The sequence below is a fragment of the Ornithodoros turicata genome, chromosome 4 (assembly GCF_037126465.1).
Source record: "Ornithodoros turicata isolate Travis chromosome 4, ASM3712646v1, whole genome shotgun sequence".
Classification (NCBI taxonomy): domain Eukaryota; kingdom Metazoa; phylum Arthropoda; class Arachnida; order Ixodida; family Argasidae; genus Ornithodoros; species Ornithodoros turicata.
In genome coordinates this window covers 75,535,228-75,560,106 of record NC_088204.1, presented here as the reverse complement: position 1 = coordinate 75,560,106, position 24,879 = coordinate 75,535,228, and the positions used below count along the sequence as shown (strand labels likewise).

Below are 24,879 nucleotides of genomic sequence, written 5' to 3'. Positions count from 1 at the left end.
TTTTCACACGCTAACTTATAGCTTGTTGTCGAGTTCTTCCTGACCGGTAACTTCTCGATCTATGGATTTTATTATTTGCTGCAGCAATTTATATCAGCAACAACATACATATATAACTAACGTATAAGGAACTTCGTTTGGTGATTTGTGGCAACACTATCCCTGTGGAGTGAGTGTGGAGTATCCCGGCTTATGCTCTCTGGATAAACCGAGAAATATAATAATTTACACTCGCAGAACTGATTTCGTTTTGTTTCAGTCGATACTAATGAGTCAGCCGTAAATTTATCCAGGTGTTCTGACTTGCACTTGACAAAGATAACAGTCGAAGCATAATTAACGCACCTTTTATCACCACCACGTGTTGGAGCGTCCAGCGACACTATCTAAATTTGTGATGTACTTCATGAGTACTATAAAATACTTTGCCAATCACTTTGTGCTTTACTCTATGTAAATTTCGTACTTTATGTAAATATATTCGATAACGCAACTCAATCAATCAATCAATCACTTTATTTTCCATCATGTGATGAAAGAAGGACCGAGAAAAAGCTGTACTCAACCAACATGTAAAAGCTCAACCAACATGTCTCCACAGTCAGTGCTGTGGGTCCGAAACTAAAACCGCAGTATGGCTTGATTTTACAAGATTATGAACAATATGAAGTTTTGTAGGCAGCGGTTTACTTGCCGTAATGTCACTATCAGAAACTTCAGTATTCTGCTTTTGCGAAACATCGAAGCCATCGAATTCAGGAAAAAAAAAAAAAAAATGCTGATTGCGTTGTCCTCACCTTCATCTCGGACTCGCGCAGCTGTGACCCCTATATGAAGGTGCGCCTACTCAAGCTTACGTCATCGCACAGACCGAACCGGGTGTGTGTGCATGGGTTTCGCTTTTCTCGTTTATGTCGAAAACCTAAAAAGGCTCTGTTCAGTCTAGTTCTATATACACACACCAGTTACACATCACTCAAGGTCACGTGACCAGACTCTACGGTTCCAGACTCTATGTATGTGACCTCACAAACAGCCTTTCAGAAAAGCCGTGACAAGCACCAGCTGCTTGTGATCAGCGCAATAACTTTCTCAGGCAGCGACAGCGACTTGCAAACAGTCAATGCAACTGTGTGTGTGCAAGAGAAACAAGCGTGCGCCACAATAAATGAAAACCTGATATACAGCACTACTGGGCACCACACCGGAGCCTGGAAATCAGCCAACGTAGAGCGTACATTTCTCTGTATATGTTCCTTTCCCATTTTACAAGACGAACGTGTATAAGCGTCGCGATAGACGACCACTATAGGATTACGAAAAGATAAGGTCAGATACTACACAGACGAGAACGAGTTTTGTGTTGCATTTGTCCGAGGACGGCGCGGAGTTAAGTTGGCTGTGAACGATGGAGAAAGTTGTGTGTTTGGACGACATCGAAGCCCTGGCGCTGGCGAAGTTAGATTCCTGTGCGAGGGATTATTACAAGAGCGGAGCAGATGAGGAAGTAACGCTCGGCGATAACAGGAAAGCCTTTCGGAGGTACGTTGTTGTGATTCCGCAGAAGACGGAGCAGGGAAGGGTAACAGGCGTACTTTCGTTACCGTTTCTGTTTTCGTTATTAGGGAGTTTTAGTGAATACAGCTTTCGCTCATACGGTTCGCGAACGATATGGCACGTGACCAATGAAAATGGGAACTGACTCAGAATGGAATTCTGTGGCTGGGCAGTGGCGAAAAAGTTCGCGTACCATTCCAGTGAGAACGGTTCACTAAAACTCACAGTTCAAAATATTTGCGTTTTCGTTTTCCGTTTGTGATACTACACTCTAAAAACAGAGGGGGGGGGGGGGTCGAGGTAGCTTGCCGTTGTTGGCCGCACTCAAGTGGGCATCGTCCCGACTATAGCCAAAAAAAAGGGAAAAGAAGGCTACACTCTTAAAAATGAACTTCACCGCATAGCACACTCCTAACCAACCATCATCTCGAATGATATCGTTATCTGCCCTGATTTGTTGAAAACAGGAGGCGTACGCCTTTTTGTGACAATTATGAACAGCATAAGTGTCACAAAAGAGGCGTACGCCTCCCGTTTTCAACAAATCATGGCAAATAACGATTTCATTCGAGATGACGGTTGGCTGAGAGCGTGCTATGCGGTGAAGTTCATTTTTAAGAGTGTAGTCTTTCAGTTTTGTTTCCGTCCCTGCTTCTGGAAATGAAATTCCTCTTATATATAGAAATGCACCTGCATGAGAACCCCCTTCAGCTCTGTCAGCGTCCCCTTCCACCTGAGTGGGGCTCTAGAGCAGTGATTTATACAGACACCCCTACATCCCCGCCCCCTAAATGCTTGGGGGCCGCCCTTTCCTGCTGTGTACCCCTAAAAAGGGATCTTTTATTGTTTCAGCGCCACACTCTTCAAAATCAGCTTGACCGCATAGCAAGCTCTATCCAACCATGACCGCGATTGATATCGTTATCTGCCCTGATTTGTTGAAAACGGGAGGCGTACGCCCTTTTTGTGACAATTATAAATAGCATAAGTGTCACAAGCAAGGCGGCAATGATACGTAATACCGTTACACCTTTAGCCTAACTATTAGTACAATGACACTTCACTCCCAATTTTTAGAAACAACCCTCCCGTTCTCGCGATTCTGGATAAACGACTGCTACATAAAGCCTACACCAGAAGCAGTTCCGCGTCCGTTAAAATCATACATCTCCTTACCACTTAAAGGAAAACCTGTAGAAACATGTCTTCATGCTGCTGAAATGAGAGTTGACAAACTCAACAGGGATGCTACCAGACCGCTTCACAAGGTCGCACCCACCATGAACGCCACAAAAACAGCACCACCGTGGCAAAGTTAAATGAAAGCGTTGTTGGAGCTCGTGCTCGCCCTTGGAATCTGTTGCGTCGATCTATCTTCAGGAGATATGCAGATTGCGGCGAGCGAGCGACGCATGCATCCCAGTACGTTTTGTTTTCCATGGTGTCGCCTGGTATATTCTTGGCATGTATTACTGGGAACAAACTCCTGTCAAGAAGAGAGTAGTAGTAGTACTGCACTCTTAAGAATGAGCTTCACCGCATAGCAAGCTCTATCCAACCATGACCGCGATTGATATCGTTATCTGCCCTGATTTGTTGAAAACGGAGGGCGTACGCCTTTTTGTGACACTTATGCTGCCCATAATTGTCACAAAAAGGCGTACGCCTCCCGTTTTCAACAAAGCGGGGCAGGATAACGATATTATTCGAGATCATGGTTGGCTAGGAGTGTGCTATGCGGTGAAATTCATTCTTAAGAGGGTGGTAATTAACTGATAAAAACGAAGAAAAGGGGGAAGGGGAAGGAAGAGAGAAAAAGATCACGTACTTGTGGCGTTGCATAACATTTATAGCCATTGCCAGTATTCAATGCCAGCAGATACCATGGTCAACATCAATACCAGATCGCTGATTCGCTACACTCTTAAAAATGAACTTCACCACATAGCACGCTCCTAGCCAACCACCATCCCGAATGACAACGTTCTCGCCCCTGATTTGTTGAAAACGGGAGGAGCCTATTTTGTGCCGTGCATAATGGCACAAAATAGGCTCCTCCTCCCGTTTTCAACAAATCTAGGGCGAGAACGTTGTCATTCGGGATGGTGGTTGGCTAGGAGCGTGCTATGTGGTGAAGTTCATTTTTAAAAGTGTACCGGCCGAGGAGGGTCTAGCGCTGTGGAAGGCATAAACATTGCTTCCAGTACCGCGTGCCGGAGATTTGCGGCGGACGTCAAAGAGTCCAAAGCAGCGCAAAGGTTGCCGTGACCCGCTCCAATTTCGGGAATATATGTCGTTTCTGCACTTGCACGGGCTCCTCGATGATCGGTTGCGATGCATATATGCATTAGTATGTATCTATGATGTCTAAGACATAATGAAAGCAATATTTGTGCTGCCACCTGATCTTTTGTAACGCTTTCTGAATTTCGTTATATATATAATCCTGGAATGAAAATGTTAGGCAACCACATTTAATGTGCACGGCGCACACCCCTATAAAGGTGTGAAAAAGTTTACAGTGTACTTGGAACCTTACAGATTATACCTGCGTCCGAGGGTGTTAACCGATGTCTCCAAGAGGAATCTGGAAGTGGAGGTCCTCGGTCAAAAGATCAGCTTCCCAGTCGGTATCGCGCCGACGGCTATGCAGCGAATGGCTCACCCAGACGGAGAAGTCGCGACCTGCAGAGGTATATTGCATAGTTAGTATTACACATTGATCAGTTGGCTAAGACGACATGGGAGCAATGAAACATGGTACAGGGCGATGAAATTTATCCTTTTGATTTTAATTTTTGTCACGCGTTAGATCAAACTCTACTAATTCGCACCAGCTCCCGTGGCTTAGTGGTGGCTTAGCGTGCTGGCCATGTGACGTCGAGACTGGGATGTACCCGGGTTCGAATCCCGGTGCCGGCTGTGTTGTCTGGTGTTTTTCTTGGGTTTTCCTCAGGCACTTTCAGACATATGTCGGCACACTTCCGGCACATATGTTGTTGTCGTTATGTCGGCACACTTCCCTTAGAAGTCTGCCCAGGACGCACATTACCCCAGGGTGTCAGGCGTGACGTTGCACGCCTCTGTGAGGTATTGTCAGTGATGAACGCGGAGTAATCGACCGCAACGGATGCTACACTCCCTCTAAGTATACCCCGGGACCAATTACGACGGACTCATACGGTCTATAGTTAAAGTTCGCTTCCGGAGAGAGTTGGCTGCAGCGTCACAAACTTGTTCTTTTCGCTTTCCATTTCCTCCTGCACTTTAAGGAAGTAATGTAATCGGCGCCAGCATGCAGAACATGATAGCAGACGACACACCCATTATTTACGTTCGCAGGGATCTGGAAAGCTGCAGTAAGCTTGACGAATTTGTTGATTGCAATCAATTCCCCGACTGTTACTATAGGGAATGACATAGTTTTAGCCCCAATGTCTCGGGAGGGCGTGCTGAGAGAAGCGATTTTGTTGCATCTCCCATAGACTCCCATGTATTGGAGATTCGACAATCTTTAATTTGCCAAATATCAGTGCATCGAGTCAGGTCTTCAAAAATATGTCATTCCCTAGATGAGCTCGATGGGAACACACGTGTACTTGTTTCGTGTAGAAATTTAGCGAGGTTTACAGGAACCCTGCGAACGAAAATTTCCCACAGACTCTCTTAAGAAGTGAGTCCGCCCTAACTATTACAGGTTAATTCCTCCCACAAAACGACGTCTGTGGTTGGCTTAGGCGGGGGCATGACGCTTCCCAGTCACAGTGCAGTGCGCCCGTAATGATTTACGTAACCAGTTGCCTGCATCCAGTCGTCACTTGCAAAAACACTCGTCGGATCGAGGCGGCGTGCGTAGAGCACATTTGAACGTTTCTAAAACCCAACATATAAAACATTCATGTTCACAAATATGTACAGTTCAACAAATATTGTTGGTGTTAACACAAAATGTGAATCTGCTCTCAATGAGCGGAATCCATTCTCCGCTGGTGGAGATATACCTTTGTGGCTGTATAGCCCTCATTTGATTTGACTGGATTGGGTTTTGAGGAAAAATAAAAATGTAGATTGTGAATTTGGATTTGGATGTAGCGCTCATGTTTTCTGGGAGCACACACTCTTACAAATTATGGGAATTCCTTCCCATTTCCCCATCGGCGCCCGTCCATCCAGCGCGTGGAGGGACGCAAAACAAGTCAGTCAAACACCGAAAGGTTTATTCCACGCCTGGACAAGCTAAGACCGCTCCCTCGGCAGCGCCCCCTCGATCGTGTCGCTCGCCAAAGTCACACCCGTCCCAACTCGCGCAGTCCCTTTTACCGGTTTCTGTGTCACTCCCTTTCCACCCTTTTGGCAATCGCGCCCTCCCGTGGCGGCTTCTTCGTCGCCTTCTACAGGCGCCCCTTAAAGTCTCCACAAAATGAACCTCATCGCATAGCACGCTCCTGGCCAACCATAATCTCGAATGATATCGTTGATTTGTTGGTATATACCATTTGTTGAAAGCGGGAGGCGTACGCCTTCTTCGTGACTATTACGAAGAGCATGAGTGCCTCAAAAAGAGGCGTACGCCTCCCGTTTGGTACGATATCACCCGACATGATGGTTGGCTAGGAGCGTGCTATTCGGTGAAGTTCATTTTCAAGTGTGCATAAGAAGTTTAACAAGCGCATGTTTGTGTATACATGTTCTTAAAACAAAGCGTCACCACATAGCACGCTGAAGGTCAACCACGGTACAGAGTGACACTTCTAGCACTTGTAGAGGAGGTGGTGTCCCTCTACATGAGTCCTGACCGGCGATGATGGAATGTCCCAGCGGGCAGATGGTCGTGGCCTCACGCTAGGACGGTGCCGGTAGAACTGCCGTGCCAGCGCCGTAGCGCGTGGCAGCAGAGGCACGTCTTCGTCATCACACACGGGCCGCCACATCACTCCCCCCCTCAGACGCGGAGCGGTGTAGAGCTAGCGGTTGGGGTCCGCGTCGATACATCAAGAGGAGGAAGACGGGCGACAGGTGGAACAGGGACGGCTGGTCTTGCATCTTGTGCTGAGTGGGCAGAAGTGGCGGGATGAACGGTGCGGACAAGAGCTGGCCGGGAGGGTTCCAGGGGCGGGCCGAAGTGGAGAGCAGAGTAGGCAGGTAGGCAGAACGTAATGTAGGATGGAGCGACAGAACCGCGACCGGTTCGTGAGCGGTGAGCTCGTACTGTCGCCAAGGAGAGTGCCGGGGAGGACCATCGCGAAGCACGGGGAGACCGGGAGTAGAAGTCGGTGGCCTCCGTGCGGGTTCCCGGTGGAACGTTGGTCCCGGTGCCTCTTGAGCGCCATTGGATGGGCTGCCAGCACCCTGTATCGAAGCCTGGTGGGAAGGCGAGGCGGGCAGGGTTCTTGGACCGCAAGCGTAGCAGATGCGGGTGGGGCGGTCGACAACGGCGTACCGCGACCGGTACAGGAGTGTGATGCTCGGGAAGGTGCCGCTGGTGGAAGCCCGAGGAGTGCCATCACGAAGCGTGTGGCGACGTGACGTGGAGTGTGGGACCATTGCGACGTGAGCTGGGTAGATGGGTACAACCACGGTGTTTCGCGGCCGGGCGTTGCGATGAGTAGAGCCGCGGTGGATTGGCGTCGTCGCCTAGCGGTTCCTCGGTTGAACGATGCACCGCACCTTCGGAGATGACTTCAGAGGTGGGCTTGCAGGAATTTCGGATGGTATTGGGCCGAATTACGCCGAACATGGTGTTCATAGTTCGGGTCACCAAATGTAGAGGAGGTGGTGTCCCTCTACATGAGTCCTGACCGGCGATGATGGAATGTCCCAGCGGGCAGATGGTCGTGGCCTCACGCTAGGACGGTGCCGGTAGAACTGCCGTGCCAGCGCCGTAGCGCGTGGCAGCAGAGGCACGTCTTCGTCATCACACACGGGCCGCCACACACTCTTGATTTGTGCAAAGCGCGGGGCATACGCCTTTTCGTGACAATTAACATTTCCCCACAAGTGTCACAAAAAGGCGTACGCCTCCCGTTTCCAACGAATCGGGGAGAGAACGACACAATTTGGGATTACGGTTGGCCAGGAGCGTGCTATATGTCGTGAAGCTCAGTTTTATGAGCCCTTTCATCGTCACCACCACCACCACCATCAGTTTTACGAGCGAACTAAATGCCTCACCAGTATAACAGCGCGACATACATTTACAGCTGCACACCAGGCAAAGACGGTGATGATCCTGAGCACCATAGCAACCACTTCCGTTGAAGAGCTAGCAAAGGCCGAGCCCGACAGCATACGATGGTTCCAGTTGTACATCTACCGCGACCGCAGCGTGACGCAAGCGCTAGTGAGGCGAGCAGAGGCGAGCGGCTTCCGCGCCCTGGTGTTGACCGTGGACACTCCCATATTCGGCCATCGCAGGGCGGATTCGAGGAACAAGTTTGCTCTTCCACCGCATCTTCGGTGAGCCGTGCCTCGAGCCAAGCGCAATATTTTTGACATCTAGCAGTGTCCATCGCGGTTGCTCCTGGTGTCTGTTTCATTGTCAGGAGAAGTGTCAGATGAGCCCTGCTTACGAATTGAATGTCCGTCTACAACCCCGAAGGCGAGGGTGAGTGAGTGAATGAATGAAAAAGAAAAAAAAAGAGAGAGAAAATTGGCACCACCAACGTGGAACTACATACCACGTAGACTACTCTGAACACATACACTAGACACTTGGAATGCAGACACTCAGATACGAAGGGTCACACAAAGTCAGAACAGTCAAACAAGTAAAAAAGAAAAGAAAACAAACGGAAACAGTAACAGTAACAGTATATAGAGCAGGGGTTCCCACACTGTGGGTCGCGACCCCAGGGTGTTATGCAAAAATAAAAATAAAAAAATGCTACGCCATGCCCGCTATTGCGTGGTACTAAGAAGCCCGTGGCAGCAGATGCGTTCTCATAAATGCCCTTATGTGCGGTGTACGCGACGCTTTCGACGCATCACTCAGCCTTGCTTTCACGCTTGGTAGCCCCATGACTACCCAACCAGCTCCCCCCCCCCCTGCACTAATTGGCTCTCAAGATTGGCAGAACTGGCTTTATTTATTCGCGTCCTCCGTAACAGGCCTCCGGTCTGTAGCGTTACCTACAGTAAGTACACTCTTAAAAATGAACTTCACCACAATGCACTCTCTTAGCCAACCATCATCCCGAATGACAACGTTCTCGCCCCTGATTTGCTGAAAACGGGAGGAGGAGCCTATTTTGTGCCATTATGCACGGCACAAAATAGGCTCCTCCTCCCGTTTTCAACAAATCAGGGGCGAGAACGTTGTCATTCGGGATGATGGTTGGCTAGGAGCGTGCTATGTGGTGAAGTTCATTTCTAAGAGTATAGTGAAAGACAAAGGGAGGACATTACGGTAGCAGGGGCACCATCAAGTTGTCGTACTCCATAGTTTGGTCTGACACCAGGATAGCATCCGCGCCGCTCTTCATGGCGAAGGTGGCGTCCTTATAGTTGTTGACCAGGCCCTCTCAAACGGACGGACGGACGGACACACGATTTTTGTCCTTCTGCTAAGGCCTGTTGATTCTAAGTTTTTAAAAGTGACGGACGAGGTGTTACTACTCTCGAGCCACGTCCTCCGATCAGAACAGTGCTTTGTCCTTCAGGATCACAGAAGCCAAGGATCGAGCAACACCAACGGATTATGGCTCACAACGCTATACACAAGAATCGTAGGATGGGGCGAGCGAAGGCTTGTCCACACAAGAAGCTAGATTTTAGGAAAAATCTTCCCGGTGTAGCAGTCGCATCGTCAGCCGCGATCCGCTGGCGCTACCCAACGCGGGAATACACTGTAAACGCTTTCACACCTTTAAAGGTGTAATAATGTGCATGGCGCACGCCCTTTTTGGTGTAATTTTGGTAACATCATAATGGAGTACGGTTTAGCACTAATTTTCTTTACTCGCATGCTGTCTGTCCTCCAAAAACTCAGTCTTTCAAGTCTCAACATTGTTGAACAGTATTATAGACACTTGCACGTGCTCGATTATCGCTACGATGCATATATGCATTAGCACGTATCTACTATATCCAAGACATAATGAGAGCAAGATTTGAACTGACACCTGATCTTTTGTAATGCTTTCTGAATTTTGTAAAATATCAACCTGGAGGTACAATGTTGGGCAACCAGGTTTAATGTGCATGGCGCACACCTTTAAAGGTGTGAAAAAGTTTACAGTGTAGAAACGTTCCTCGAGTTCATCTTCACCGTTCAAGCTACAGCTCGTTATTTAAAAAGGTTGCCTTCCCATCCAGAGCCTCAGTCTCGACATCGGGAACAGCATCGCAAGCGGATACGACGTCCTTTTTTTTTCTACATTGTATCTACCTTTTTAAAAGGCGTGCATTCGAAGAAACTAAAAGGATGCAGGGCTCCAGATCATGTATTGTCAGGAATCCAGGTATACTCCGAGAGTGTGTATTGTCATCGACCTATGGAGAGAGTGTGTATTGTATAGAGGGAGTGTGTACTGTCATCAAGCAAGATAACTACCTATGGAGGTAGCCTCTTTTACACAAACTCTGTCTTACATACCAGATAACAACGCTCCAAAGGGAGATTGCTTTTTGTACGTGCCATACCCTGCGAAGAATCCTGAAACTCCGGAAGAGTCGCTACGGGGGAGCAGTACAGTCCTAGTGGGCTTACTAGAACTTGATATGCCACTCACCTTGATCATGATCAAAGAGCCGAGTCGCTGTAAGCCAGCGGCGACAGCACTCCACAGACCCAAATAATGACTGCTCACGGGTAATATGTGCACGCAGCCCGGCTCTCACTGCCTGAAAAATAGCCATGCTCCCAACATCTGGGCCACCAAAGGACAGCCGGCATCGGCGAATCCAAATTTGGAAGTTAATTTCCGAAATCAGCAATGCTAGTTGCTTTCGCTCTGCGCGTGCGACCGGCAACGGCTCCAGGTACCTTACGGTGGCCCAATCAACTGCTGGGAGCCCAAATATTTGCGCCGCCCTACTCCATAGTAAAAGTGGAATATGGCATCGCAAAAAACAATGTTCTGCTGTCTCAAACATGCCACAAGACGGACAACCGTCCGTCCGACATATCCGAAAACGGTGCAAACGTTCACGCAGTGGGAGGACACCATGGGCCAGCTTCCACTGGAGACTAGCGCGCCGTGCATCAAGCCAGCCAGCAGTGATACGCCGCCAGGCGAATTTCGTTGGCACTGCTGGCCTTGCGGGACCCGGTCGCATTTCCCTGTAGGCGGCGTAGAAATCACGGACGCTCCACAAGGAAATGTCTTCATCTGGGCATTCGACACGCAAGCGCCGCACGACAGCAACACACGCACACAAATAAGGAGGGAGTACTTCCGCTCTGGGGCGAAGCTCGGGACTTTCGAGGAACCACCTGGTGGCGTATCCTAGGAAATACTGCACTAATGCGCAAGCCGGGTGCTCTGATGCACGGAGCGCCTCAAAGAGAATACGCGATTGAAGCGCCAAGCACCTTTCTGGCACAGCCGGTACTCCCAAGCCACCCAGATCACGGCTTCCGTGGAGTTTAGACCTACAGACCCATTCAACGGATCCGCCCCACAGGAAGCGGAACGCGTGTCGTGTGATAGCTGCTTGTATTATCGCTGGCGGGGATGAAACAGCCGCTAAAAACCACAAGCGACTGTAATACCATGCTGCTAACAGCCGTGCCCGGAATGTGATCGGCAATTCAACAAACTTAAGTTCTCGCAGAACAGCACTACAGCGGCTGAATACTCGAGGCCAGTTGCCAGCTGAGACCCCTGCACTGTCAAAAACAACTCCCAGGATTTTAACCTGAGGTCTTACAGGAACTTGAAATGGTGCAGCACAGGTTGGCTGAACATTTAAAAAAGGAGCGACACTTTTGGACCTATTCAATCTTGCCCCAGAAACTGTACCGTAGTTTACGAACGCTTTCAGCACTGGCTCTAGGGAACTCTCGCGCGGTAGTATGACGGAGACATCATCAGCGTACGCAAACACAGGCGGTGGGCATCTATTAGGCAGCCTTAGGATAACTGAGAGAGAACACAGCCTCCCGAGGAGAGGGTTGATGGCAAGGGCATACAAGGCGGGGGAGAGAGGGCATGCTTGTCGGACACCACACGTAACGTCAAAGAAAGACGATAGATCACCAGCTACGGAAAGAGTGCATTCCACACAGTTAAAACGCAAAATGCGTAGCACATTCACGCACTGAAGAGCAATATCGAGACACCATAAAACAGAGAAAGACGATGTATCTGGTGTGACGATGACGTGTTGCCGCTTGGAAGGCACAAGCACAGCTGACCCCATGACCCTCTATACTTTCTCTTTTACTCCCCCTTCCCCTTTCACAAAGGAGTAAAACTTACCGCCTTCTCAGAGCAGGCGGACCTCACTCTTCTTCCTTAGAACACCACACCACCACGACTACAACCGCCGCCAGCACAGCTGTGTGCGTTTATTGGACTCGAGCGACCCAAGAGTGGGGAGACTCGACTCTTTTTTGGCGAAAATGCCGTGGCATGGGTATCGTGACGTCATCGCCATGGTTGCGGTGACGCAGTGACTCCCGTTCTAAAATTCCGGGATTCAACGCTAGTGACGCTCGAGCGTCACCTTCCAGCGACTCTCTTCTCGGAACGGGTCCCTGGAGTCGATGACATACATGACGTACGCGTTCTCATACGTCACGACTCCGGCTCGCGGGTCGAGCCGGTAGAACAAACGAACACAAGCGCAGAGGAGTACAAAAGCTAAGTTCCTGCGCACCCCACAGGATGGTGAATTTCACTGGCGACGACACGAAAAGCGGCCATAAATTAAAAAAAAAAAAAGGCCACGTCATGCTCGCTACTGCGTGTTACCAACAGGCCAGTGGCAGCACACACGGAGGTTTCTCATAAGTGCGCTTACGTGCGGTGTACGCGACGCTTTCGATGCATCACACAGTCTCTCTTTCACGCATGCTAGTCCCCCTGACTGCCCGCCGGCTAGTCAGTCACCGGTCCCCCCCCCCCCCCCTTGGCACTAATTGGCTCTCAAGACAGGCAGAGCGGGCCCTACGTATTCGCGCCCTCCGTAACAGGCCTCTGGTCTGTAGGGTTACGTGCAGAGTAAGTAGTCAAAGACACGGGCAGGACATTACCGTAGCAGGGCCACCATCGAGTTGTCTTACTCCATGGTTTGGTTTGACACCAGGGCAGCATCAGCGCCGTTCTTCGCGGCGAAGGTGGCGTCCTTATAGTTGTTGACCAGGCGATCTGAAACGGACCAGTAAACGCAGTTCTACAAGGGTAGCAATAGTACAAATGCACATGAGACATGACACATGATTAGCGCAACATGATTCTTTTCCTCCGCCAAGGCCTATTGATTCTAAGAATTCAAAAATGACGGACGAGGTGTTACGACTCTCGAGCCACATCCTTGGATCAGAACAGTGCTTTGTCTTGCAGGATCATAGAAGCCAAATATGGAGCAAAACCAACGGATTGTGGCTCACAACCCTATACAAAAGAATCGTAGGATGGGACAAGCGAAGGCTTGTCCACACAAGAAGCTAGGTTTTAGGAAAAATCTTCCCGGTGTAGCAGCCGCATCGTCAGCCGCGATCCGCCAGCGCTACCCAACGCGTGAATGGAAACGTTCCTCCGGTTCATCTTCACCGTTCAATCTAGCTCGTTATTCAAAAAGGTTGCCTTCCCCTCCATGGCCTCAGTCTCGACACCACGAACAGCACCGCAAGCGGATAAAACAACCTTTTTTTTTCTATATTGTATCTACCTTTTTAAAAGGCGTGCATTCGCAGGAACTAAAAGGATGCAGGGCTCCAGATCATGTATTGTCAGGAATCCAGGTATACTTCGAGAGTGTATTGTCATCAAGCAGGAGAGCCACCTATGGAGGTAGTCCCCTTTGGCGCTCGAGAGTCACCTTCCAGCGACTCTCCTATTATGAACAGCATAAGTGTCACAAAAAAAGGCGTACGCCTCCCGTTTTCAACAAATCAGGGCAGATAACGATATCATTCAAGATGATGGTTGGCTAGCAGCGTGCTATGTGGTGAAGTTCATTTTTAAGAGTGCAAGACGGACAACCGTCCGCGCGCCATATCCGAAAACGGTGCAAACGTTCACGCAGTGGGAGGACGCAGGAGGCGGCCTATCCTAGGAAATACTCCACTAATGCGCAGGCCGGGTGCTCTGACGCACGGAGCGCCTCAAAGAGAATACGCGATTGAAGCGGCAAGCACTTTTCTGGCACAGCTGGTACACCCAAGCCACCCAGATCACGGCTTCCGTGTAGTTGAGACTTACAGACCCATTCAACGGATCCGCCCCACAAGAAGCGGAACGCGTGTCGAGTGATAGCAGCTTGTACTACCGCTGGCGGGGATGAAACAGCCGCTAAAAACCACAAGCGACTGTAATAGTACCACGCTGGTAGCAGCCGTCAACAAACTCAACAAGGTCAACAAACTAAAGCTCTCGCAGCACAGCACTACAGCGGCTGAATACTCGAGGCCAGTTGACAGCTGAGACCCCTGCACTGTCACAAACAACTCCTAGGATATTAACCTGAGGCCTTACAGGAACGTGCAACGGTGCAGCACAGGTTGGCTGAACATTTAAAAAAAGAGCGACACTTTTGGATCTATTCAATCTTGCCCCAGAAACTGTACCGTAGTCTTCGAACTCTTTCAACACTGGCTCTAGGGAACTCTCGCGCGGTAGTATGACTGAGACATCATCAGCGTACGCAAACACAGGCGGTGGGCATCTATTAGCTAGGTAGCCTTAGGATAACTGAGAGGGAACACAGCCTCCCGAGGAGAGGGTTGATGGCAAGGGCATACAAGGCGGGGGAGAGAGGACTTGTCGGACACCACACGTAACGTCAAACGGAGACGATACTTTCTGCTACGGAACCTTCTGCTACGAACCTGCTACGGAAACGACACTTTCTGCGCCTTTGTATAGCAACTCAACAAAGCGCACCCAACCATCGGCGAAACCATATGCCCTCAGTGTTGAAAATAGGTACATGTGGCGCACACGATCGAATGCCTTCGACTGATCGAAGGAAGCCACCATTGCTGCTGTGCGTGAACACATTATCCAATGGATGGCATCACGTAGCGCTATCCTGTGGAGGTCTGACGACCTGCCAGGGACCGAACACGCCTGGCACGGGTGTAGCACCTTTTCTAAGTGCGGCGAAACACGCAAAAGAAGTGTCTTGGCTAGGATTTTGTAGTCGCATGCCAATAGAGTGATAGGTCGGTATGCATCCGGATCTCGTTTTCTGGACGGGTCCTTGCACAAGAGGACGACAACCCCGCTCTGGATGCTAGAACATATCAATCCTCCGGACAATCATAGATTAAATACCCGAGACAAGGAGTTACCAATTACCCGCCAGAAACGTTTGTAGAAGTCAACTGGGAGGCCATCAACGCCGGGACACTTTCCGTTCGGCATTGAGGAGACAGCTGCCACAATCTCTTGTTACGTGAGCGGCCCCGAGCCTACATGCTCTATCTTTTCCTCCGACAGTGGGCACTCTCGGCTGATAACGGGCTCGTCGGGTGATGACTCCTCGTAAGTGGCCGCGCAATGCTCACGCATTGCTGCTTGAATGTCATCAGGTTCGGTTAGAAGTGAGCCGCCAGCTGGCCGGAGCTCGGCTATACTCGAGCACGGATTTCCTGCCACATAGCACCGCAATAGCATGCGGGAGCAACAAATTTCCCGACACCAGCGCTCGACGTTTCTTTGCGCTACGAACTTGCTCCAAGAGTGCATACGAAGAGACGCAAGGCGCCTATGCACATCCTCTATCTCAGAAGTAGTATCATGGCTGCGAGAGCCAGGTTGGCGAAGAATAGCTAATACCTGCCTGAGTGCATCTCTACACTGCCGATGTTCACGCGCACGCTGTCTCCCCCAAGGCCGAAGACGGTGTGCTGCTCCTTGCTTCAAAGCCTCCCAGTGATCTGGCCCGAAATCGGGTGCGGAACACTGCTCCGATAGCCAATCTTGCATATCACTGTTAATTTCGGGATCCTCGAGCAAGGACACGTTCAGCCGCCAAAAACAACAACCAGATCGAAAATTGAGCAGGCTAGATAGGGACAAAAGAACGCCGTGATGATCTGTAAGGTCCCAAGCAGGTCGGGTCGCACAACTAGAGATGAAGTCTGCCAAGCATAGCGAGACATAAAATCTGTCTAGTCGGCTGTGGTGGCCACGTGTGTTAACCCAGGTGAACTCATATCCATTACCATGCACGTGGGACCAAGTATCAATTAAACCAATCGAATTCACCAGGCGCTCCAGCTCTCTCTTCGCCTGCTGGCCGTGCTGGCTGTCTATCGTACAGTTAAAACCGCCTTCAAAAATTAAATTGTGATTTCCATAAAAAAACGTGACAATTCTGCGAAAAAAATCCGAGCGCTCACCGCGGCGCACGGGGGCGTAAACATTGAGAACACGCAGTGTTTTACTCTCATGTTCCAGCTCGACAGTCACCACCCTTCCCTCGGTGTCCGTGTCAAACCACCTGATAGATCCCCGAAACGACTGAAAAAATAAAATTCCCACGCCAGCTCTGTGGGGCGAACCACAGCTAAAGATCGCTTTGAGCCCATGCGAAACCTCTAAAGACTTTATAGCCCGACCGGATAGGGACCTGGTTTCTTGCAGGAGAAGGATGTCTACACGAGCAGACCTTGCCCAGTCGATAACTTCTAACTGCTTCACCTCCCTGCTGAACTAACGTACATTTAGTGTGGCAAGACTGAACAGGGACATTAAACGCGAAAACGCTAGTTAGGAATCTCGCACTGCAGACCCCTCGGATGCTTGGCGCTTCCGTTTCGCAGCAGATTCGATGAAGTCCATCGCGTCAGCAACTGCACCTTCCTCATCTAACTCTAGGTCAATAACTAACCTGTCGGAGCTAGAAGACGCTACACTGTCCCCATCACCCTCAACTCCAGTATCACCACCAGCATCCCCGTCACTAACTGCGACCACTGCCTCAGTATGAGCTACAGCAGCTCCCTTCACAATGACCTCACCACTGGGAGAAGCATTGTCGGGAGACGCCACGACTGTGTCAGGGTCACCAACACCACGTTCATTCCCAGCCGCCACACTAACAGCTTCTAGAACGGGATGTTCATCTTCACGAGACACAACTACGGTTGGGGTGTCCGCACTGTCAGCCTGCGCAGCTTGCACAGCCGGCACAACGGGTGCTTTCGGTGGTACTCAACCAGTCCCAACACCGGAAGCCCACGTCGCGGCCGAACACTCGGACACGGTTTGGTCTCCACCGCAACGCCTACACGAGGCATCGCAACTCTCATGCCCAACCTGACCACAGCGGGTACAAAGCGGAGCCACACAGTCCTTCTTAAAGTGACCTTCCGCATTGCAACGCATGCACACGCGCTTTAGGCCATCACAATTGATGGTCAAGCGCTTACCGCTTACGCTGATGAAATTGGGAACCGGGGGTCGCATTTCCATAAGAACACGGCGGTTCCCTGTTTCGATTCCTTCCAATTCCTTCTGAAGGAATGTCTCACGGCTCACTTTGGTGGCTGGCCCATATCCCGTGAGTGCAGTCTCTACCGCGGTATCGGGAATGGGGTCCGGTACCGAAATAACCGTCACCGTGACCATGTTGGAGTCGAGCGAGACCAACTCAATCACGCTGCCCTTCACTGTAAGTGAACCAAGGGCTTTCAGCTTTTCAGCAGCAGCCCTTGACTTCACTATCAAGTCGCATGCCCCACCTCCAATGTGACGCATGCACTTCATAACTTTTCCTACCGTCTTCACTATAGTGGAAGGAGCAAATCTACCCGTGACACGATTGGAGGCAGTGTCACAGAGAACGCAAAACGCCGGCTCGCTGGAAGTTACGGTTTAAACGCAGAATGCGTAGCACACTCCTGCATTAAAGAGCAATATCGAGCCACCATAAAACAGAGAAAGACGATATATCTGGTGTGACGATGATGTGTTGCTGCTCGGAAGGCACAAGCACAGCTGACCCTCTATCCTTTCTCTACCCCTAATCTCCTTCCCTTTCACAAAGGAGTGAAACTTGCCGCCTCGTATGAGTAGGCAGACCTCACTCCTCTTCCGTAGAACATTATACCACCACCACCACCAACGTAGCTGCGTTCGTTTATTGGACTCGAGTGACCCGAGAGTGGAGAGACTCGACTCTTGGTGGTCGAAAATGCCGTGGCCTGGGCCTCGTGACGTCATCCCATGGTGGCAGAGACTCCCGGTCTAAAATTCCAGGCTCCAACGCTCGTGAGTCGCCTCCCAGCGACTCTGTTCTCGAAACGGGTCGCCGGGGTCTATGACGTACATGACGTAGGCACTCTCATACGTCACAACTCCGACTCGCGTGTCGAGCTAGTAGAATAAACGAACACAAGCAGAGAGCAGTACAAAAGCTAAGTTCCTGCGCACCCCACAGGTTGGCGAATTTCGTGGGCGACGACACGAAAAGTTCCGGTGTGTGCAAGGCTCAGTCCGGTTCTGGCCTTAACGAGTATGCAAGCGGCCTCTTTGATCCATCACTGACCTGGGAGGATGTCCGCTGGCTTCGCAGCTTTACTTCACTTCCCATTGTCATCAAAGGAATACTAACTGGTAAGAGCACATCGAAATACTATCTTCGTCTCAGCTTGAAGTCCACGTGCACCATGCCGAGTGTCTAAATGTTAACTCATGCTTGTAAGCACACTTAGGTCATATGCCCAGAATTTCCAATGTCATGCCTTGCTATGTTGCCACTGAACCTGCTATTGCTGTACCCGTGTGCCACTGTGTTTCTGGTCCTTTTCTGATCGCCTCGTCAACAGCTGAGGACGCAATCTTCGCCGTGAAGAACGGCGCTGATGCTATCCTGGTGTCAAACCACGGAGCAAGACAACTTGATGGCGTCCCTGCTACGGTAATGTCCTCTCCTGTCTTTCACTACTTACTGCACGTAACGCTACAGACCAGAGGCATATTACGGAGGACACGAATACATAAGACCAATTCTGCCAATCTTGAAAACATTTTTTCATTAATTGACAGACCAGCCTCTGTGGCATCGCTCTCATGGTCATAGTTCCGACGTAGAACCCAAATAATAAATTATTGAAAACACTTTTTTCCTAAGGCCAGTTGATTCTAGGATATCAAAAGTGACCTACGAGGTGTTCTGACTTTCGAGCCACGTCCTTCGATCAGGACAGTGCTTTGTCTTTCAGGATCATAGAAACCAAAAATCGTGCAAGATCAACGGATTGTGATAATGCAACCCTAGTGTCAGCGACCTCTGGTGTCATCCATATCAAAACCAACACAATCGTTGGATTTATTGCAGCAGCCGTTAGAAGTCTCTCTGCATGTAATCAGACTCGCACGGAAGCATTCCTCACATACTGCATTGTCTTTGACTCTGGTATGGCTCGTCCTAAAACAACTTTAAACTCTGTGAATATAGCCGGTTATCCTTCGTTGGCTGTTCTTCGTTGGTTGTAGCTTCGATCGAGTTGAATACTGCCGGGCGTGTAGAGTATAGCGTCCTTCGAGAAGTGTGTTAATTGTTACCACACGTTATCCGCAAACGGGCCAGGACTAAAAATGTGTGTCTTGTGCGGACTGAATCCAGGCCGGCAGTAGCAGTTTTGTAGTCCTGCGTCTCCGCTGAGCCAATTACAACAGTCCCTTTCATGGCGGTTGGCCCACGTCCACAACCTAACCAAGCTGACAGAGATAGTACTACATTTCCCCACGTCGACAATACAAATCTTATTTCTTTCCAGACATGTATTAACGGTGATTGTACGTGGCTTTAAATTGCGGGACAACCATGATAACAGGCGACGCCACAGTGGTCACTCCTTGAATAAATTTTACCCACCTGAGGGTTCGATAACCTCAATTGAAATCTCAGCACACAGCGCATCCTATGGACCTTTTTCACAACGGCTTATGCGCATGCGCATTTCTTTGAGGCGCCGGGGAGGGTTATCTCCGTCTTCATTAGATGGCGCAGTATGGAGCCGACGGAAGTGCGGACCAGAGGGGAGACCGCACGAGCGGCGCGCGCTCGTCGGTCCCACTTTGGTCCGGTTTTGGTCCTTTGTGCGACCCACGCGGTTCCAGGTTTGATGCGCTCCGAGCGTGGTTCGCAGGAGAGCCGCTAGGTTACGACGCGTATGTGAAAGAAGGTCCATTGAACGTGCTTCGCGGTGGACGATGTCTCCAGGCAACCCAAGTTGCCTGCGTTCTCTGCCGTGTTCAAGCCGCTGTCTCAGGATGAGAAAACGGGCGCGCTACCATGTGATCCACTGAGACCGGTCCCCGCACGTGCGCTTCAGGCCGGGACTTAAACCTGGGCTTACCGTATTTAAATCCCACAGGTCGAGGCCCTTCCAGAAGTCGTTCGAGCTGTTGGGGATCGTTGCGAGGTCTACCTAGATGGCGGTGTCAGGACAGGCACAGACGTCGTGAAAGCCCTAGCACTGGGTGCGCGTGCTGTCTTCATCGGAAGACCTGTCGTCTGGGGACTCGCTTGCAACGTACGTATTCCTAAGAGCACACCTGGTTTCGAACCGGGAACAGCGGAGTGGTGCGTCTCCATTAGCTGTACTACACCAACGACCAAGTTCCGCGCGTCGAAGACGACGCACAGTGTCCATTAAAAAGAAAGTGCTTACCTTCCCCGGACAATGTAGGGCAGCACTCCTGTCTATGAAGTTCCTCATTATATGTGCTTCCACCAAATTACCTCTGGCGCTGTATATCGCCTGTCACAGTGTAACGCCTCACCCATAATCACCTAAATGAAGTGCAGCTGCTGCTGCTGCTGCTACAGTCCTCTTTCTAACTCCTCTATCAGCACTGCGGACTTTCTGGGTGGGCCATGATGCACTGCACGATACCTGTAATATCTATAGATATATATATATAATCACTATATATGTGTAATATATGTGTAAGTACTTTTCGAACGAAAAATTAGCCAAGTCGATTGTCGACCATGCCATACACAGTAGTATCGGCTTCACAGATGGGTTTCCGGATGGAACCGCCCCTTTAAGAAATTACTGCAATCACTCTTTAAGCTAATTAATTACAGTCCATGACAGTCTGTTCATCTCCTCACAGGGCCAAGAAGGTGTGAGCAAAGTGCTCGAAATTTTAAGGCGTGAAGTGGACCTTGCCCTAGCCCTCTCAGGTATGACGGAGTATAAAGGCATAACAACGCATGTTAACAAGATCAGTCTTGTGTCCTTTACAGGATGCACTTCGGCTGCAGGTATACCAAACAGCATTGTGGCTCGAAGAGAAACGTACTCTCGCATGTAGGATGGAATGTGCAATGCAGCGGGATCATTATGCTAATTTAAGATAATCGAGGCAGAGCTCATTATGCTAACATATGAAAATAAAAAACCAAAAAACATGTATCCAATTCCTAGGTATGTATTGCTTCACCCTAGTTGAAGGCATGCACTTTGGAAGTGATTGATGCTTACACGCTGTTCTGACTTGCAAGATCCGTAAAAAGATATGTCTAGGCCAATTTCATTAACAAAGACACATAGGAAGAACAGCTACTGTTTAAATAAATATTTTTTTACTCTTCCTTCTGTTTCTTCTTTTTGTGCAAACAACAAGAAACACGACACACAAACAAACATTCTTTTAAATACGTCAGTCCTGTCTGGTCTGTCTCTTCAACGTTGAATCTTCCACCAACCAATGGTTGTTACTGTCTCCAAAGGGTCTGGTATGTTACTGATATGCAACTCTGTCATGATATTCATGCTTGATATGTGACGGAAACGCAAGAAGGATCTAGGTAATTGCACACTTCTATGCTGTACTAGTGCTTGTACAACGACTGCATATTTTGATCCAAATGCCTTGTAACGTTACCACAGCATTCGTTATCTGTCTCCTTATACATATGCCCACTTGAAATTGTTAATCACAAGAAAAGTATGCACATTTTGAAAAATACCACATGCCGAATGGAAAGTCCCTCAGTAGCCAGATCTAAGGGAGTCGACAGAAGTCGTGATTTAGAGGGACCGTGCAAAGGATTCTTGTTACAACTTACTGAGAAGGTTCTTCACGCCACTTCTGACATGATAGATCCTCCTACCATTATAACTATTGCAGTAGCATGCTTCCATTTGATGCTTCTGTGTTTATGTTCATGGCATAACTGCTACATCACTATGGTAACGTGTGACACTCCAAGCAAAAAACGAATCAGTAGTGCTGCAAACAGTTCCTTCCGACATCACGCATTGTGTACGTGCCTCAGTGTTGCTTTATCATGTATGTAGAGCTGTAAAGGGTGCTATATTATTGCCAATAAACCTCGTATCCCATCTAAACAAAAACAACTTTGTATAATAAAGTATATCATATTGAGAACATGTGATAAAATATAACAACTTACAGCTTCATAAACAGGGCAGGGTACCCTTATCACTAAACTGATAAAAGGAAGGCTATAGGGAGGGACTTAGGACAGCTCATTTCTCATGAAAGCCTTCCCCTCTGGACACATATAATGCAGCAACCATTATTACCAGCTAAAACGCTGCAGTCTTATCAATAGAAAGCTGCACACCTGCCGATAAAGATCTCGTACAACATTTAAAACACATTTACAATAAATTAACCAGTTCCTTATTAAAATATTTCGAAATTTTAACACGTTGTACTGACCTGATATGTAGCATATGTCAACAACAAATTATTTTGTAATCTCGAGCGATACCGATAAGATTCGTAACGGCTGTTACGAAGGCTACATTTCACACTGACGTTTCTCTCGACCGTGTTTTTAAAGGAGCCAAAACGGCCCCACTGGAACCTACGGAGCTCGATTGCCTTCCAAGTTCTGTTCTTGAGGCAAACGGACGACGAATACGGGAGTGTGAAACCGGCCTTATCCACACTTTAAGTCTACTGATATGATGTGATATGATACGTCCTATCATTGTCTCTTCACACCACGATCACCACCACAATACATTTCAACCGCCATATCAGCAAACTGATGATATCGACCACGCTGATAGCTTCACCCGCACGCGCTCAATGCGGCAGAATGTCCCAGTTCGTGCCGGCTGTTTACACTACCTTAATTAATTACCATAGTTGTCTATTTTCAAAAGTTGCACAACACACAGATTTGACGGCTAAGCGACGTCCCATACGATGACTTCCTCAGCCGTCCTTTCGGATATGCACTCCCTTATCACTTCTAGCACGATACGTAATCGTCGATCGAGCGCCAGGAGATGCGGTTCCGTTAAAACGGGGTCCACGGGATCACCTTTGAGTGACTCGCGCATAACCTCACTCAGACGATGAGGTCCGTTGTGAAGTTCGAGAAGACGACGAAGTGTCGACTGCCTCATCAGGCAACACTGGTAAACGGGAGCGAGGATGCTCAGTTCATCGTGGTTGGCTTTCCCGAACCTGCAAGGAAGCATAACAGTATATAGACCCAAAAAGGCAACACAAACTTACACCCCAACGTCACTCTCTAAAGCGCGCAATTTTTTCTGGATATATAGTGTATAGTAGCGTGACTGATGAATTTTTTTTTTCGAAGTAACAAAGTGGACTCACTTCTTGAGAAGTCTATGGGGTATTTTTGTTCGCAGCGTTCTCGTAAACCTAGCTAAATTTCTACACGAAACAGGTACAGGCGTGTTCACCTCAAGTTTATCTAGGGAATGACATATTTTTGAAGGCCTGATTAAAGGTTGTGAAATTTTCAAAACGTGGAAGTCTATGGGAGATGCAAAAAAAGATCGCTTCTCTCGGCACGCCCGCCCGCGATATTTGAACAAAAATGATGTCATTCCCTACAGTAACAGTCGAGAAATTAATTGCAATCAACAAAGTCGACACGCTTACTGCAGTTTTCCAGATCTCTGCGAACGAAAATAATGGATTTGCCGTTTGCTATCATGTTCTGCATGCTGGCGCCGGTTACATCACTTCCTTAAAGCGCGCGGGAGGAAAGCACGGCGAAGAAAACAATTTTGCGACGGTGCAGCCGACTCTCTCCGGTAGCGAACGTTAACTAGACCGCATGAGCCCGCCTTAAGGTCGGAAAACTGCATTTGTACGAATGTCGTTTGAATTATTTGTCGCGAATAAACCGAAATTAGCAATATTTACGACATTTTTTTAAAAGTTAATAAGGAAAATAACATACACGCGAGCTATACACGAAAAGCCTGCTAAAACCACTCAGTTTGATGCCGACATGGGGGCTCAGACGGGAAAAAATAGTGACAGAACCAGGGCCTAACCTTACGAAAGCTCTCTTTACCTCACCTAACCTGATCGAAATTGGCTAAAACCGCCGTCTACCCAGCGCCCCCCTGGAGCAGTTTCATTGCTTCTTGAGAAGAGAGGCGGGAAAGCGTAAATTGCAGTCTTCTTTTGGAGTGCAGTTCGGAGTAGCTTGTGCCGCGTAAAGCGGGCTCACATCTCCATAATTTTTCTCTTACCACCACCACCATCAGCAGCAGCAGCAGCAGTCTCCTCTTTTTTTGACCTCATGTTAGCGCCGCGAAGCAACTGTAGCTATGAGTGGCGTACAGTCGTGGGCACATGGAGACAAGACAGCAGGAAGGAGCGGGGGACAGGGGGCCTAATATGTGTCCTCGGTCTACTTCACGGCCGGACATTTTTTGGGAAAGTCTACCGGAAAACCCAGGGAAAACCTCAGACAGCACAGCTGGTGATAGTAGAAATATCGCTTTCGTTCGCGCTTCAACCACGAAGGACGCAACGGATGAGTCCGGTTCCTTTAGTACTGTTGTCAAGGGAACGGTCTCTTTCATTCAGCGATGAAAGTTGTTTTGCTGCTTTGAGCTACCATGTCTTGTGCACCGGCGAAATACGCTCATCTATATTCGTTTTGTGCAGGCGGGGGTATGTCGGAAAGCGCCAACCCTGGACATAACGTTACCCTGAAATTACGTTGTCTAGGACGCGTGAGCACGACAAGATGATGATTGTTGCCACAAGTGACTGCTTGACTGCCGTTCACTGCGTCGTGATGACATCACGTTGTGTTAGCTACACGCGGCTGTGACGTTTTGTGATGTCACTCTCAGATGAGACGCTGATTCGTCAGCGCATGAACAGTGATATGCGAGCACGATACACTGAAGCTGTACATGCTGGCGTAAGAGTTTTG

At 49.1% G+C, this 24,879-nt stretch overlaps 2 protein-coding genes across 4 annotated transcripts in view; one reads left to right on the top strand and one right to left on the bottom strand.

The window, feature by feature from the left end:
* Positions 1-1,269: 1,269 nt before the first annotated feature.
* On the top strand, positions 1,270-21,282 carry LOC135391894 (2-Hydroxyacid oxidase 1-like). Its single transcript, XM_064622425.1, has 8 exons — positions 1,270-1,542; positions 4,099-4,250; positions 7,758-8,013; positions 18,112-18,287; positions 18,500-18,591; positions 20,054-20,212; positions 20,802-20,871; positions 20,935-21,282. The coding sequence occupies exons 1-8, from the start codon at positions 1,409-1,411 to the stop codon at positions 21,000-21,002; spliced, it is 1,107 nt and encodes a 368-aa protein (XP_064478495.1). The 5' UTR covers positions 1,270-1,408; the 3' UTR covers positions 21,003-21,282.
* The window catches only part of LOC135391893 (extracellular serine/threonine protein CG31145-like), a 110,844-nt gene continuing 107,216 nt past the window's right edge, over positions 21,252-24,879 (bottom strand). For all 3 annotated transcript variants that reach the window (XM_064622423.1, XM_064622422.1, XM_064622424.1), the window contains exon 12: positions 21,252-23,138. In XM_064622423.1, coding sequence (XP_064478493.1) covers positions 22,856-23,138 — 283 coding nt within the window. In that variant the 3' untranslated portion in view covers positions 21,252-22,855. The remainder of the gene's footprint in view (positions 23,139-24,879) is intronic.

Bases quoted from the DNA above. Each gene is read 5' to 3' on its own strand.
- LOC135391894 (XM_064622425.1), top strand. From the start codon at position 1,409: ATGGAGAAAGTTGTGTGTTTGGACGACATCGAAGCCCTGGCGCTGGCG. The intron at 4,251-7,757 runs GTATATTGCATA...ATACATTTACAG, and splicing joins AGAAGTCGCGACCTGCAGAG to CTGCACACCAGGCAAAGACG. The intron at 8,014-18,111 runs GTGAGCCGTGCC...CGCACCCCACAG, and splicing joins GCTCTTCCACCGCATCTTCG to GTTGGCGAATTTCGTGGGCG.